The following is a 15639-nucleotide window of genomic DNA, read 5'->3' as shown; positions in this document are numbered from 1 at the left end:
TGATGCCCAATCAGTTTGCCTTGATGCCCAGTCAGTTTGCCTTGATGCCCAATCAGTTTGCCTTGATGCCCAGTCAGTTTGCCTTGATGCCCAATCAGTTTGCCTTGATGCCCAATCAGTTTGCATTGATGCCCAATGAGTTTGCCATGATGCCCAATGAGTTTGCCATGATGCCCAATCAGTTTGCCTTGATACCCAATCAGTTTGCCTTGATGCCCAATCAGTTTGCCTTGATGCCCAATCAGTTTGCCTTGATGCCCAATCAGTTTGCCTTGATGCCCAGTCAGTTTGCCCTGATGCCCAATCAGTTTGCCTTGATGCCCAATCAGTTTGCCATGATGCCCAATCAGTTTGCCTTGATGCCCAATGAGTTTGCCTTGATACCCAATCAGTTTGCCTTGATGCCCAATCAGTTTGCCATGATGCCAAATCAGTTTGCCTTGATGCCCAATCAGTTTGCCTTGATGCCCAATCAGTTTGTCTTGATGCCCATTCAGTTTGCCTTGATGCCCAATAAGTTTGCATTGATGCCCAATGAGTTTGCCTTGATACCCAATGAGTTTGCCTTGATGCCCAATCAGTTTGCCATGATGCCAAATCAGTTTGCCTTGATGCCCAATCAGTTTGCCTTGATGCCCATTCAGTTTGCCTTGATGCCCAATAAGTTTGCATTGATGCCCAATGAGTTTGCCTTGATACCCAATGAGTTTGCCTTGATGCCCAATCAGTTTGCCATGATGCCAAATCAGTTTGCCTTGATGCCCAATCAGTTTGTCTTGATGCCCAATCAGTTTGCCATAAAGCCCAATCAGTTTGCCATGATGCCCAATCAGTTTGCCTTGATGCCCAATCAGTTTGCCATAAAGCCCAATCAGTTTGCCATGATGCCCAATCAGTTTGCCATGATGCCCAATCAGTTTGCCATAAAGCCCAATCAGTTTGCCATGATGCCCAATCAGTTTGCCATGATGTCCAATCAGTTTGCCATGATGCCCAATCAGTTTGCCATGATGCCCAATCAGTTTGCCTTGATGCCCAATCAGTTTGCCATGATGCCCAATCAGTTTGCCATGATGCCCAATCAGTTTGCCTTGATGCCCAGTCAGTTTGCCTTGATGCCCAATCAGTTTGCCTTGATGCTCAGTGAGTTTGCCATGATGCCCAATCAGTTTGCCTTGATGCCCAATCAGTTTGCCTTGATGCCCAATCAGTTTGCCTTGGTGCTCAATGAGTTTGCCTTGATGCCCAATCAGTTTGCCTTGATGCCCAATCAGTTTGCCTTGATGCCCAATGAGTTTGCCATGATGCCCAATCAGTTTGCCTTGATGCCCAATCAGTTTGCCATGATGCCCAATCAGTTTGCCTTGATGTCCAGTCAGTTTGCCTTGATGCCCAATCAGTTTGCCTTGATGCCCAATCAGTTTGCCTTGATGCTCAATCAGTTTGCCTTGATGCCCAATCAGTTTGCCTTGATGCCCAGTCAGTTTGCCTTGATGCCCAATCAGTTTGCCTTGATGCCCAGTCAGTTTGCCTTGATGCCCAATCAGTTTGCCTTGATGCCCAGTCAGTTTGCCTTGATGCCCAATCAGTTTGCCTTGATGCCCAATCAGTTTGCATTGATGCCCAATGAGTTTGCCATGATGCCCAATCAGTTTGCCTTGATGCCCAATCAGTTTGCCATGATGCCCAATCAGTTTGCCTTGATGCCCAGTCAGTTTGCCTTGATACCCAATGAGTTTGCCTTGATGCCCAATCAGTTTGCCATGATGCCAAATCAGTTTGCCTTGATGCCCAATCAGTTTGTCTTGATGCCCAATCAGTTTGCCATAAAGCCCAATCAGTTTGCCATGATGCCCAATCAGTTTGCCTTGATGCCCAATCAGTTTGCCATAAAGCCCAATCAGTTTGCCATGATGCCCAATCAGTTTGCCATGATGCCCAATCAGTTTGCCATGATGCCCAATCAGTTTGCCATAAAGCCCAATCAGTTTGCCATGATGCCCAATCAGTTTGCCATGATGCCCAATCAGTTTGCCTTGATGCCCAATCAGTTTGCCATGATGCCCAATCAGTTTGCCTTGATGCCCAGTCAGTTTGCCTTGATGCCCAATCAGTTTGCCTTGATGCTCAGTGAGTTTGCCATGATGCCCAATCAGTTTGCCTTGATGCCCAATCAGTTTGCCTTGATGCCCAATCAGTTTGCCTTGGTGCTCAATGAGTTTGCCTTGATGCCCAATCAGTTTGCCTTGATGCCCAATCAGTTTGCCTTGATGCCCAATGAGTTTGCCATGATGCCCAATCAGTTTGCCTTGATGCCCAATCAGTTTGCCATGATGCCCAATCAGTTTGCCTTGATGTCCAGTCAGTTTGCCTTGATGCCCAATCAGTTTGCCTTGATGCCCAATCAGTTTGCCTTGATGCCCAATCAGTTTGCCTTGATGCCCAATCAGTTTGCCTTGATGCCCAGTCAGTTTGCCTTGATGCCCAATCAGTTTGCCTTGATGCCCAATCAGTTTGCCTTGATGCCCAGTCAGTTTGCCTTGATGCCCAATGAGTTTGCCTTGATGCCCAGTCAGTTTGCCTTGATGCCCAATCAGTTTGCCTTGATGCCCAATCAGTTTGCATTGATGCCCAATGAGTTTGCCATGATGCCCAATGAGTTTGCCATGATGCCCAATCAGTTTGCCTTGATGCCCAATCAGTTTGTCTTGATGCCCAATCAGTTTGCCATAAAGCCCAATCAGTTTGCCATGATGCCCAATCAGTTTGCCTTGATGCCCAATCAGTTTGCCATAAAGCCCAATCAGTTTGCCATGATGCCCAATCAGTTTGCCATGATGCCCAATCAGTTTGCCATAAAGCCCAATCAGTTTGCCATGATGCCCAATCAGTTTGCCATGATGTCCAATCAGTTTGCCATGATGCCCAATCAGTTTGCCATGATGCCCAATCAGTTTGCCTTGATGCCCAATCAGTTTGCCATGATGCCCAATCAGTTTGCCATGATGCCCAATCAGTTTGCCTTGATGCCCAGTCAGTTTGCCTTGATGCCCAATCAGTTTGCCTTGATGCTCAGTGAGTTTGCCATGATGCCCAATCAGTTTGCCTTGATGCCCAATCAGTTTGCCTTGATGCCCAATCAGTTTGCCTTGGTGCTCAATGAGTTTGCCTTGATGCCCAATCAGTTTGCCTTGATGCCCAATCAGTTTGCCTTGATGCCCAATGAGTTTGCCATGATGCCCAATCAGTTTGCCTTGATGCCCAATCAGTTTGCCATGATGCCCAATCAGTTTGCCTTGATGTCCAGTCAGTTTGCCTTAATGCCCAATCAGTTTGCCTTGATGCCCAATCAGTTTGCCTTGATGCTCAATCAGTTTGCCTTGATGCCCAATCAGTTTGCCTTGATGCCCAGTCAGTTTGCCTTGATGCCCAATCAGTTTGCCTTGATGCCCAGTCAGTTTGCCTTGATGCCCAATCAGTTTGCCTTGATGCCCAGTCAGTTTGCCTTGATGCCCAATCAGTTTGCCTTGATGCCCAATCAGTTTGCATTGATGCCCAATGAGTTTGCCATGATGCCCAATCAGTTTGCCTTGATGCCCAATCAGTTTGCCATGATGCCCAATCAGTTTGCCTTGATGCCCAGTCAGTTTGCCTTGATACCCAATGAGTTTGCCTTGATGCCCAATCAGTTTGCCATGATGCCAAATCAGTTTGCCTTGATGCCCAATCAGTTTGTCTTGATGCCCAATCAGTTTGCCATAAAGCCCAATCAGTTTGCCATGATGCCCAATCAGTTTGCCTTGATGCCCAATCAGTTTGCCATAAAGCCCAATCAGTTTGCCATGATGCCCAATCAGTTTGTCATGATGCCCAATCAGTTTGCCATGATGCCCAATCAGTTTGCCATAAAGCCCAATCAGTTTGCCATGATGCCCAATCAGTTTGCCATGATGCCCAATCAGTTTGCCTTGATGCCCAATCAGTTTGCCATGATGCCCAATCAGTTTGCCTTGATGCCCAGTCAGTTTGCCTTGATGCCCAATCAGTTTGCCTTGATGCTCAGTGAGTTTGCCATGATGCCCAATCAGTTTGCCTTGATGCCCAATCAGTTTGCCTTGATGCCCAATCAGTTTGCCTTGGTGCTCAATGAGTTTGCCTTGATGCCCAATCAGTTTGCCTTGATGCCCAATCAGTTTGCCTTGATGCCCAATGAGTTTGCCATGATGCCCAATCAGTTTGCCTTGATGCCCAATCAGTTTGCCATGATGCCCAATCAGTTTGCCTTGATGTCCAGTCAGTTTGCCTTGATGCCCAATCAGTTTGCCTTGATGCCCAATCAGTTTGCCTTGATGCCCAATCAGTTTGCCTTGATGCCCAATCAGTTTGCCTTGATGCCCAGTCAGTTTGCCTTGATGCCCAATCAGTTTGCCTTGATGCCCAATCAGTTTGCCTTGATGCCCAGTCAGTTTGCCTTGATGCCCAATGAGTTTGCCTTGATGCCCAGTCAGTTTGCCTTGATGCCCAATCAGTTTGCCTTGATGCCCAATCAGTTTGCATTGATGCCCAATGAGTTTGCCATGATGCCCAATGAGTTTGCCATGATGCCCAATCAGTTTGCCTTGATGCCCAATCAGTTTGCCATGATGCCCAATCAGTTTGCCTTGATGCCCAATCAGTTTGCCTTGATGCCAAGGCAACTTTATTAATTTGGGAGTTGAAAATTTGTTCCCTCTCAACTCTGAAGTGCAAGCCTAGTCAAATATTTATATTTTTTTACACAGAAATTCAACTCATCCATAGAATTATAAATCATTTTCCAGTGTCCTAAGACTGGCTTACCTACCAAAATTACAAATCAAATTTTAAAAAAAATTCATAGCGTATATCAAGGTGTGTGTTTTCCTTTCCATACTGCCAGTGTTCTTTTTACTCTCCTAGGTGGATGTATTGCCAGCTAAATGCCTTGCTGAATTAGCCAATAACTTTGTTGATTCGGTGAAGACTGGAGAAATCAGAAATGGAAAGTGAGTAGTGAGTGAAGTGCAATGTAATAATGAAGTTTTGGTAACTGATAAATCTCACTACATGTTTGGTAGAGGTTTTTAACTTTATTTTTAATCCACTTTGTCGGTAAACTGGTCAGTATTCTTGCTGGTAAGCCAGTCGGAAATTCATTCTGGTCAGTAATCTACCCTGTCTGTAAACCAGTCAGTGATCCATCTTGTCAGTAAAGTAATCAACCGTGTTGGTTAACTGGTCTTGAGTTGCATTAAACTATTTTTTCTTGTTAACAGAGCATTTGTATTGTTTCCTAAAATCCTCTCATCCATTGGTACAAAGGCCACTGTTTGTTACGGCAACAACGACATGACGGGTGCCGATTATAGTTCACATATATTGAATATTTTGTGCTCTGCAAAGTAAGTTTCCAACTATAATTGTTTTTGAATTATAAAACTAAGTTGTATTTATTTTGATCATTTTTCAATCCAAAATGGCAATCAAGGTAAATCTTAATGCTATAATGAGAGAAATCACAAAGTCATTGTCTCCATGGAAGCAGCATCTTTTTATTTGCTTTTTGTCATTTATTTGGTGGAGCATAACATTAGCAAAATATTGAGAATTTGTTGTGTGTTTAAATTTTCCACATCTGTGCAAGTTAGCTGACTCCATCTTTAATATCATACAGTTGGAACAATAAAGTACATTGAATATTTGTCTTCATTACAGATGGCATCCTGATTGTGTTACACATCTTGCTGCCATGTTTAGGTAACAAATCAATTTATTGGTTCATCTTAAAACATGTATTTGACTAAGTAATTTTTCTGAAAAACACTACTTGCATGTAATGCAATGCCACAATTCATAATGTTACAGAATAGAGTTCTTATGTTAAATTGAATTATTTAATTTTTGCTGCATGTAAATATACAGTTCTATTTGGAACCGGTTGATTTGCATATTAATAAATGTGACAATAAATTTCTATGTAAAATCAGAAATCGGTTGATATGGGGATCACTGAATGTCATATTTTTTTGCTTTTTTTTTAGAGATGTACCTTTGACCAACGAGGAATTACAATTTGTTATTGATAAAATATTGAGGATGTTTAAAAGCATGGATTTACAAGAATTACCTCCTCTGATCTACCAATTATTACTACTTTCTACAAAGGTAACAATATTCCAGTTCTTAGTCTAAAATAGTAACATATAGTTTACTTTGTTGTTTTGATAAATGAATGATTTGTATTATACTACCATTAGGTATCATGTACTGTAAAACTAAATCTTCCGGCAGAAATATTTTTATTGAAGAGCAAAATTTCATTCTTTTTATGTTCTACTTAGCATGTCACGATTACTGTAAAACATGTCCTTTTAGCGAATTTGGCGAGATAACTGATTCGATAGTTCAAGATGTCGCTAATGACTTTATTATTAATTCAAAATGGCCACCAAACAACGTGTTTTTTCTCCACACACACTTTGTAAACAATACAAAAAATACAAAATACAATACAAAAAACGTACTGACATGATAGATACACTTAATTAAAAAAATAAATTAACACAAAAAAAATATACGTATTCGTTGTGGTCATTATTTTATGAAAGTGATACCTCATCACATTTGTTTTGACACGCGACAGACAAGCATTGTGAAAACAGGAAATACACAATGACAAGATAGATTCACTAAATCAACAATTCGCTATTACGTCATTTTAAAACATTTCGCTAAAATTGCATGTCGCTTTTTCAACACGTTTTACAGTATTTCTATGCTGTATTACATTGAGAGGTCAAAATATGTGCTATGTTTGGAAATATTCAGTTTAAAATGTCGTGCCCAGTTGGCGTGCAGCATTGGACGAGACTCTCAGCAACAACCAGGGATAAAAGACTGGTTCAATTCAGAATGACACCTATATGATAAATCTATCAGTAATATACTAGTATCTTATTGTTTTGTTTCAGGGTCACAAGAGACTGGTACTGGAAGGAGTATCAACATTCTTTTGTCAACAAGATAATATCTGTAGAGCACAAAATCATTCGGAATATAGGTAAATTTTAAATATTTTTGGAATGCTTTCCCATTGACTGATTACTGAAAATTTGTGAATTTTCAAGATAGGTTGTCCCTTATTAGATTTGGGAAAAATCTTGATCTGGTTGTCATGGGTACAGGAATATTTGGAAGGACTTTTCATTATTGTCAGATAGGGTTATTGTAAGGATAAGTATTTTGCATTTCTTGGAATGCCTTTTTGTTTTACATGTTGCATATATTATCACTATAGTGAGGAAGTAAGCAGTGTATCACAGGACCAGTTAAGACATATAGAGGGCACAGTGATCTTACACGTAACATTTGCTGTAAAACAAGATCAAGAACTAGGCAGAGAGTTCATCAAATATTTAAAGGTATTAAAATGATATTTTTTAATTTTGTTTTAAGTTTCAATTAACTAAAAAAAAATTAAATGCTGGCTAAAAAGTTAAAATTGTATTACAGTTTGTTAACCTGAGTCACATCATAAGTAGTATTGGTCCAAAGATATGAACCATTGATTTCTGAATTGAGGTACGCACGCACGCACACATGCATGTGAACATTCAAACATTCTAAGTTGACCCATATAGTCAGTCAGGCAATTGTGTATTGATAACATTATCTCAAAATCAGACATGATTGCAATATGTTATCAGATAGATCCTATTACGTTTCCATTCTATCAGAGCCAAACTCCTGCTCCTCTCACCTATTGTTTCCAATTGCGCTTACACGGTTGGGACCAAATGAGAGCCGAGATCTACCAAAATTCAATCCAGTTTGTTCTGAGCCGAACGAAACTGCTTCTCAATTACTTAGTATGAAAATGGCTGAAAATAATTTTGGTGTCGTGCTTGTGTTGTTTCTCTACATGGCATGATGCATGTCAAAGAAGGCGAGCAAGGATGCAGCGAATGATTATTGCCCAATGAACGGCTCTTATTTTTGCAATCATGGGTACTACCATTCGTTCATCTACAGTTATATGCATTTTTGCTGGCTTGAGCCGTATGGCTCCAATAAAATGCTGTTGTGTAAACACACCATATGTGAATACTCTCTGCCAGGCTACTAACATTGTTTTGCTTACAGGCTGGTCAACAAGGCTCATCTGCTAAGATTGTTACTGCATTCAATATGGCTTTAGCATTGTCCGTTGCACGAATACATAGATTTGAAGAACCAGTGAGTATTAACTATTATTTTACATCTGTCCCCATAAGTTACAGCGTGCAGTAATTTTGCGGTATTTTATGGGGCATTTTCATCCTACCATATTAGAAAATGCGAATTCCAAATATGGAATGATTACGCACGTAAGTGTCCTCTAATAATAAATACAAACATGAAAAGAAAAGATGTATAATAATAAGGTTATTACGAGGATACCTCAAAGTATGCTCTCAGACAGTACGCCATCGCATCGACCTCAACTGCTCCTGCTGTACTGTCTTCATGCATGCTTTGAGGTATTCCCGTAATAACCTCGTATTATGTTCTACTTTTGATATCACACTTTCAGATGTAGTTCTGATTGGTTACAACAATAAAAGCATGATATATTTTTGATACATCAAAGTAATAAAAGTAGTGCATTAATAACTTTCAAAACCATCATCAATGCCACAGAAATGTTTAATGACAATGTCAACATTGCACTGAGGCTCTTTATTGGCCTAGGCAAACCACGTTATAAATGCCAAGAGAGTGTATTTGGTTGCTGGTATAAAAACTCTCAAGGAAAATTAGTAAGTGATATAGCAAATAATCACCAAGTGAGGCGAGGTGAGGCGAGGCGAGTATTTGTCCCCAACATTTTTTTCCAGAAAGATCTTCTAAATTGCTTAATACTCAAGTGTACCATTTTATAATATATCGCTGTATATCGGAGAATTCCCACACAATAATTGTTTATTTCATATTGCCATCACTAAATTCCCAATTTTCTCAATATCTTTCCTATCTTTCCAGGCCCTGCAGGTTATATCAATGTACATACTGATAATGTCTTATGTCTGAGTTAAACGATGTAAAACAGAATGCACATGTCCAAAGGGATTTTGTCACAAAATTTGCAATAAATTTCATTGTATCAGTTCAGTTAATAGATATTTAAGCCAGTTTATTAAGTTTTTGCCCGAAATGCAGTACTTCTCATACCTGATAAATTAACATAAATTAGTAATATAAGGTTATTACAAAGATACCTCAAAATATGCACGAAGACAGTACAGCAGGAGTATCAACTGGTGGCAGCTATGTTTGTTTTTATTATTAGAGTACGCTTACGTGCGTAATCATTTTATATTTGGAATTCGCATTTCCTAATATGGTAGTATGAAAATACCCCGTAAAATACCGCAAAATTACGGCACGCTGTAACACGGGGACAGATGTATAATAATAATATTTAAACATAGTTGCTAGACATTGCACTGAATTATTTGATCACTGCGATAAACGATTTCTACAGACTGCTACAATGTTTCCATCATATTGAAATCATAAATTCACAATTGCTATTTTGTATGAAAATTAGTATTGACATTTCTGTTATCCATTTCAGGTTTTTGATTTTTTAAAAACTGCTATTTTGAAGAGTTATAAAGACGAAGATAAAAAGAAGTCGTCAAAGTGGATAGAAGGTACGTATTATGCATTCATTGACTTTATGAATATACACATGTATCTATCACTCCTGCCACTAATACAGTCTTCAAATCCATGTAACACTATACTTGCAAGGAACTTCAAGTTGGTAAACTGGCACAGCCATGGCAATTTTATCGTTTTATATGTTAGTTGCCTTTGTGAACGAATTTATAGAATCTCCCACATTGGTGCGTAATTTCCACGACTTGTCTGTTCTGCTGCGCCCTCTATAGTTGTCACCACATTTTTGAGGTGGTAAATATGCTAATGAGTATCTTGAATTGTAAGCTGCAACCAATGAGAAGGCAGCGTTTGATCTTACTATTCATATCTCACACATGATCCTGACACACAGAATTTTGTAAGTGTTCTACTCTCCCAATCCATTACTGCATGTCTTGAATAGTTAACAGCAATGAATATGCTTCAGAATTGAACAGTCAGGGGAATTTTGCATCGGACCAAGATTTGAAAGAAAGAAAAAAGTTATAAAATTGCCAGTCTAAGATCTGGAGAGAATAAGTTGCTATAAATTATCTCTATTATGTATGAAGGTATATATTATATAGACTATAAAAATACATCAGAGGCTAGTGATTCAAGCATTTGGATTCTGATCCTGTATTTACATGTTTCAGTAATGAGAGCTGTTCTTGCTTGGTTTGCAGATGCACGTCTATTTTATTTTGTAATCCAAATGCAATACTGATTTTGGATACCTTTGCCCATAACTTTTGTTTTCAAGATTCTGTCAAACATTTCTTATTGATCGTAATTTCTCTGTTTTTATTCTTTCCATTCCCTGCATCTATGAAATGATGACTGATTTTTCGCTAGCACATTATAGTGAGAAATACATCAGTTCAACATGGCTGACCGGTGGCCATTTTTTCTACAATGCCTACTCATATACACATTTTTATAACCAGATCTGTTTCATTTGAACTGTGCATGACCATATGTATTGGATTATAAATACCCTTTTATTTAATCTCTACAATTACAGCACAGCACTTTCACATATCGTAGTTTCAAACCCTTTACATCATTTACGTTGTCTTGTTTACTTACATACATTGCTAAGATGTGTGGTCAGCTGTTGAGCTATATACCGTACATATGACATGTTACATGTTTATTCTTTCAGAGCTAGTTCCAGAATCATTCAGTGTTAGTGATCAAGTTTTAGAGACAGTTCAAAACAGGTACTTCTTAATTAATCTATGTTGGTAGAATTTGGTGAACTGACCAAATGCCTATCTACTTAAAAATTGATAATTCAATTCCTGATTCCTGAATTACCACAGGCACGATGCAATTCTTTTTGTGTATGCGTAACTTACCTAGCAATGTCTCGGGTAATACAAATATATAGAAGGTCAAAAGACAACCCATGAAAAAGACATTGGCATATTTGAAACATTTTTTAAAAGATTATGAAATGATCATGAATGGGCACGAAAAGATACAGCTAGAAGAACTATATAAGACAGCTGAAAACCTTTCCAGTTGAAAAAATTGTTTTTGCAAAGATAATGTACTTGTTGTTGTTTTTTGCTGAGTGAATTTGATGGTGACATACTTTTTTAACCCCAAAAATCTGAAGATATATCCTTCTATAGTCAAAGAAAATTTTAATGTTGATTTTTCTTGTTCAAGGGCTAATACAAGTTTGTTCAAATATGATGGTTTTTATTTGAGAGAATGATTACGATGCGAGTTGGAAATATGATTCTGCGTGTTCAGAATATTCTTTCTGCAGTGAAATCTGTCCTACCTGCCAGTTTGTTGACCTCAGATCACAAATGAGAAATTGGCAAATTCAGGAATTAGGAATTGGGGAATGATAGTTTCTGCATTTTCTCTATAAGTTTACCCTTTTTCTAACTCTTAATAATAATAATAATAATGAAATGTAATGTGGTTGTTTTCAGTTTGTATGGTTGGGATCATGTTAACCAGGGTTTAGTGCAACTTGGATTTACTCTAATGGACTCATTTGGTCCCAGACCTGGTGCTTTTGGCAAAACGTTGGGTGAGTATTTTCAACCATTTCATTATTTTGTAATTGTTTGGTAATTCTTTGTAATTGTATTTGGAGATTTATTGCCTTTCCTGTAGTAAAATGGAAGGAGCATGAATTTTGTTGTTGTTGGTTTCTCTTTCATTTCACTCACATTAGTAACCATTAACATCTGCGCTAGAAATTAACAACATTTCTTTCTTAATTTTGAGTCTTGCATCATGAAATTTGAAAAGACTAATCATGCCATGTGTTCATATTTATTATAGAGAGCATTCCTAGTTCTCAGCACAAGACACCAAATCAAAAGGCATGTGACCTTGGTGCTAAGGTATTGTTGAATACTTTTAAAGCGCATGACGTGGTTCGATCTGAAATATTGGAACAAATATTGAACCGAGTAGTGACAAAGGCCACCACACCTGTTAGCCACTATATAGGTAAGGTATAAGATACTGGTATGAAAGTGTGTGATACATGTATACGATGAAAATCACTCAAATTGGAGAGGTCATGTGAATTGCAAGATAATCGCAAAATCACACAACAAATCAACATTACTAGAAATTTTAATGCACAACTAGTCTGATAAGAACAGATTTGCATTTATTCAAATTGTTTTTATAGTGCTTTTTTGAAAAGCTAGTAAACATGCCTATGCATTTTTTAATGAGACAATAAATGTCTTGCATATGTAATCAAACCTTTTCAATCATTCACAGTGTTTTATTATCTTATTTGTTGAGAATACATTCGATTCATGCACACAAAATGGAGCCACTTTTAAACGATCACAAAATGGGAGTTACCGGTAGCTTGTCATGGAATCCTTATCGCATATTGAGTGTATGTGGTTATAAGGGTTGCATACCTTTATCAATCTTTAGTAAGATATTATATGCAGTATGAAATACTGGAATAAACAAATAAAAACTAAGTTTCTGATCATTTTTGATAACCTGTTTTATCATATTTAGTTCCTGTTCAGACGCAGTCTGAAAACGGGGACTTATGTTTTGACCTCCATGTGTCCGTGCGTGCATGTGACCTGTATCTTAGAAATGCCTGGACCAATCACAATCAAACTTCACACATACATCATACATGATATTATACATATGCCATTCAATTTGTTTCACGATCTGATTCAAGATGGCCGAATAGCGGCCATTTTTGTGTTAAAAATCATCAAAATCAAACATTTTTCGGCTGTTTACAGATGGATTTTGTTCAAACTTGGTATATACATTAGACATTATGGGACCTTGATGCAAATAATTTTGTTTTTCAGATTAGATTCAAAATGGCCGACTGGTGGCCATTTTGTTTTAATGAATAGGCTTCTAGACCCATATCTCCGACTTGTTTTGAATGATTATGTTCAAATTTTAAATATTCATTATACATCATGTCATACATATACGGATATATTGGTTTGACAGTCCTTTTTAAAGTGGCCAAATGATGGCTATTTTTGTGCTAAAAAAATTATCAAATATCAAGCATTTCTTGCATTTATGGATGGATTTTGATCAAACTTAGTACATACATTAGACATTACAGGTTGCTGATGCACATCATTTTATTTTTCAGATTGGATTCAAAATGGCTGACTGGCAACCATTCAGTTTTAATGATTGAGCTTCTAGAGCCATATCTCTTAAATGCTTTGACTGATTATATTCAAATTTTATATATTCGTTATACATCATGTGTTATATATATATATATATATATATATATATACGTGTATTCAAAATGGCTGATTTTGAATGCTGTTCCAGAGCAATATCTCTCAATATGGACAAGTACTTGTTTGACGATCAGATACAAATGTCAATCATTTTAATGTTAAAAAATCATATTCCTGACATGGTTATATTCCAGCTAAACATTTTTTTATTACTATAAACAAAACTATATATTTTAAATTTTATAACTAACGGGGACTGTGCCATGCATGGCTTGTTTTATAGAACTGTTTTCAAGCACTGTCAAATCAGCACCACAGATTTTACTGGAATCTTTATCTGTGGTTCGTGAAGCGATTGATTACTTGGCATATTTACCAACAACATCAGCTGAAGGTTTATTGAAGGCTGTACAACCATTGATGAAAATAAGTATCACACTTAAAGACTCTCTCATATTGATTCTTAGAAAGGCTATGTTTTCAAGGTGAGGACAGATACTGTAAATTCCCAAATTGTCACTGCTACAAATTGTCATGATTTCAGGCTTGCATGGCATTTGTGAAGACATTTTGCGAAAGTAACTGAGACTCCATGATTCCCAGAGAAGTTTTCAGTGTACTAAATGTCATAATTTTCACAGACTCATGAACTTTTCTTTCATGAAATTGAAGGATTTTATAGCAGTGTGCTGTAGCTCTATACTTTCAAAGTGCATTTATATGCCAGGATTTGGATATCACCTCAAATAGGGGGCTACACTAACTTTTTTCAGACCTGCCACTATGTACTGGGGACTCTACACAACACTACTTCTTTTCCTGAGAAAGAAGACTCTTGCCTGTATGTGTTATGGGGGTATGTGTTTTACAGAAAGTGGAAAAACAAATATCATTTTTGTTGCGAAAGTCCCTTATACAAACATTTGAAAGAAAAATTTCTTTCCCCTGACTATTACAAATAACCATCATTTATAAAATTTGTTTTTTTTTTACTTTTAAATTCTCATAACCTATTTTTTTATCAAAGTATATATTCCATGGTTTAAAAATAAGAGACAATATTATTTCCAATTATTGACTAAGATGGCATGACCATTCTTTTGTCTTTGTACCTCTTTGTTGTATATAAGGACAACGTCTGCAATACAGTAATAAAATATGAATAATTAATTAATATACAACACTATCTACATTGATTCCACGCCTCTATGATTTTCTTCAGACATGGTGATGCGCGGAAGATTGCAGTTACAGGATTTATAAAGATATTGAAACATTTCAAAGTTTTGGGTTGTTTATCTGCTAGTCAGTCAAGTCAGTCTTTCATCTCTAGCCAGGTAAAAATAAATTGACATAATACCATTTTTAGAAATAATACTATACTATCATGTAATAGTAATATGTGTGTCTAACTGTCTGTGTGTCTGTCTGTTTGTCTAACTGTCTGTGTGTCTGTCTGTCTGTCTAACTGTCTGTGTGTGTGTCTGTCTAACTGTCTGTGTATGTCCATTTTGAGGGGGGAAAATGTATAACTGAATTTTAGAGTAAGATATTGCAGAAAATATGGCAAAAGCTCTAAAAGTGAACCAATAATTTGTAGACATATTGGCATGTATAAGGGTTACATACACTTTTTTATTAAAAAATTCATAGAGTTTCTTTGTGAATAATTCAACACATATCTGGTGTTTATTTAGGTACAAGTTGATGTTCATTCCAATCACAGTTCTTCAAGTAATGAAGCATTATGTCTAGAGATATTAGGAAATCTTAGACGATGCTTGACCCAACAAGCAGATGTCAGACTGATACTTTATGAGGTAACTAACTGTGCATTTATTAATTTTTATATTCAACCAGGTTTTGACTGGCTTCTCATAAATTAAGTGCAAACCATAAGAAAATAAGTATTTTCACTGAATTAGCAGATTTATCCATTCATGAAAATAACAAAATAATTTGCATGTGAAAAGAAACAATTCTACAGTACATGTGTATTTTGATCTAGTTTTGTCAAGGATTCTAGTGGTAAATTTGTTCAATCATCTTTTTATGCCCATTTTGGCAATAAGCGTTTATTATTACATACATACATGGTATAAACAATTATTTTTTACAAATTCGATTCAAAATGGCCAAAAAATAAAAGGTCATTTTGATTTTTCCGAAAAAAAAAAGGCTGTTCCTAAACCACATGTCTGAC

General features: G+C 37.3%; 1 protein-coding gene across 1 annotated transcript in view; it reads left to right on the top strand.

The window, feature by feature from the left end:
* The window catches only part of LOC144341666 (Fanconi anemia group I protein-like), a 49514-nt gene that overhangs the window by 8656 nt on the left and 25219 nt on the right, over window positions 1–15639 (top strand). The window contains exons 4-17 of the mRNA XM_085504710.1: window positions 4939–5024; window positions 5295–5420; window positions 5734–5775; window positions 6060–6183; window positions 6990–7078; window positions 7316–7439; window positions 8161–8253; window positions 9635–9713; window positions 10868–10925; window positions 11655–11750; window positions 12017–12183; window positions 13720–13921; window positions 14659–14773; window positions 15134–15256. Coding sequence (XP_085360836.1) covers window positions 4939–5024; window positions 5295–5420; window positions 5734–5775; window positions 6060–6183; window positions 6990–7078; window positions 7316–7439; window positions 8161–8253; window positions 9635–9713; window positions 10868–10925; window positions 11655–11750; window positions 12017–12183; window positions 13720–13921; window positions 14659–14773; window positions 15134–15256 — 1524 coding nt within the window. The remainder of the gene's footprint in view (window positions 1–4938; window positions 5025–5294; window positions 5421–5733; window positions 5776–6059; window positions 6184–6989; window positions 7079–7315; window positions 7440–8160; window positions 8254–9634; window positions 9714–10867; window positions 10926–11654; window positions 11751–12016; window positions 12184–13719; window positions 13922–14658; window positions 14774–15133; window positions 15257–15639) is intronic.

The sequence above is a fragment of the Saccoglossus kowalevskii genome, chromosome 10 (assembly GCF_978046115.1).
Source record: "Saccoglossus kowalevskii chromosome 10, keSacKowa6.1, whole genome shotgun sequence".
Taxonomy (NCBI): Eukaryota; Metazoa; Hemichordata; class Enteropneusta; family Harrimaniidae; genus Saccoglossus; species Saccoglossus kowalevskii.
The sequence above is the reverse complement of the archived record's forward strand: the minus strand, read 5'-3'. Positions and strand labels throughout refer to the sequence as shown.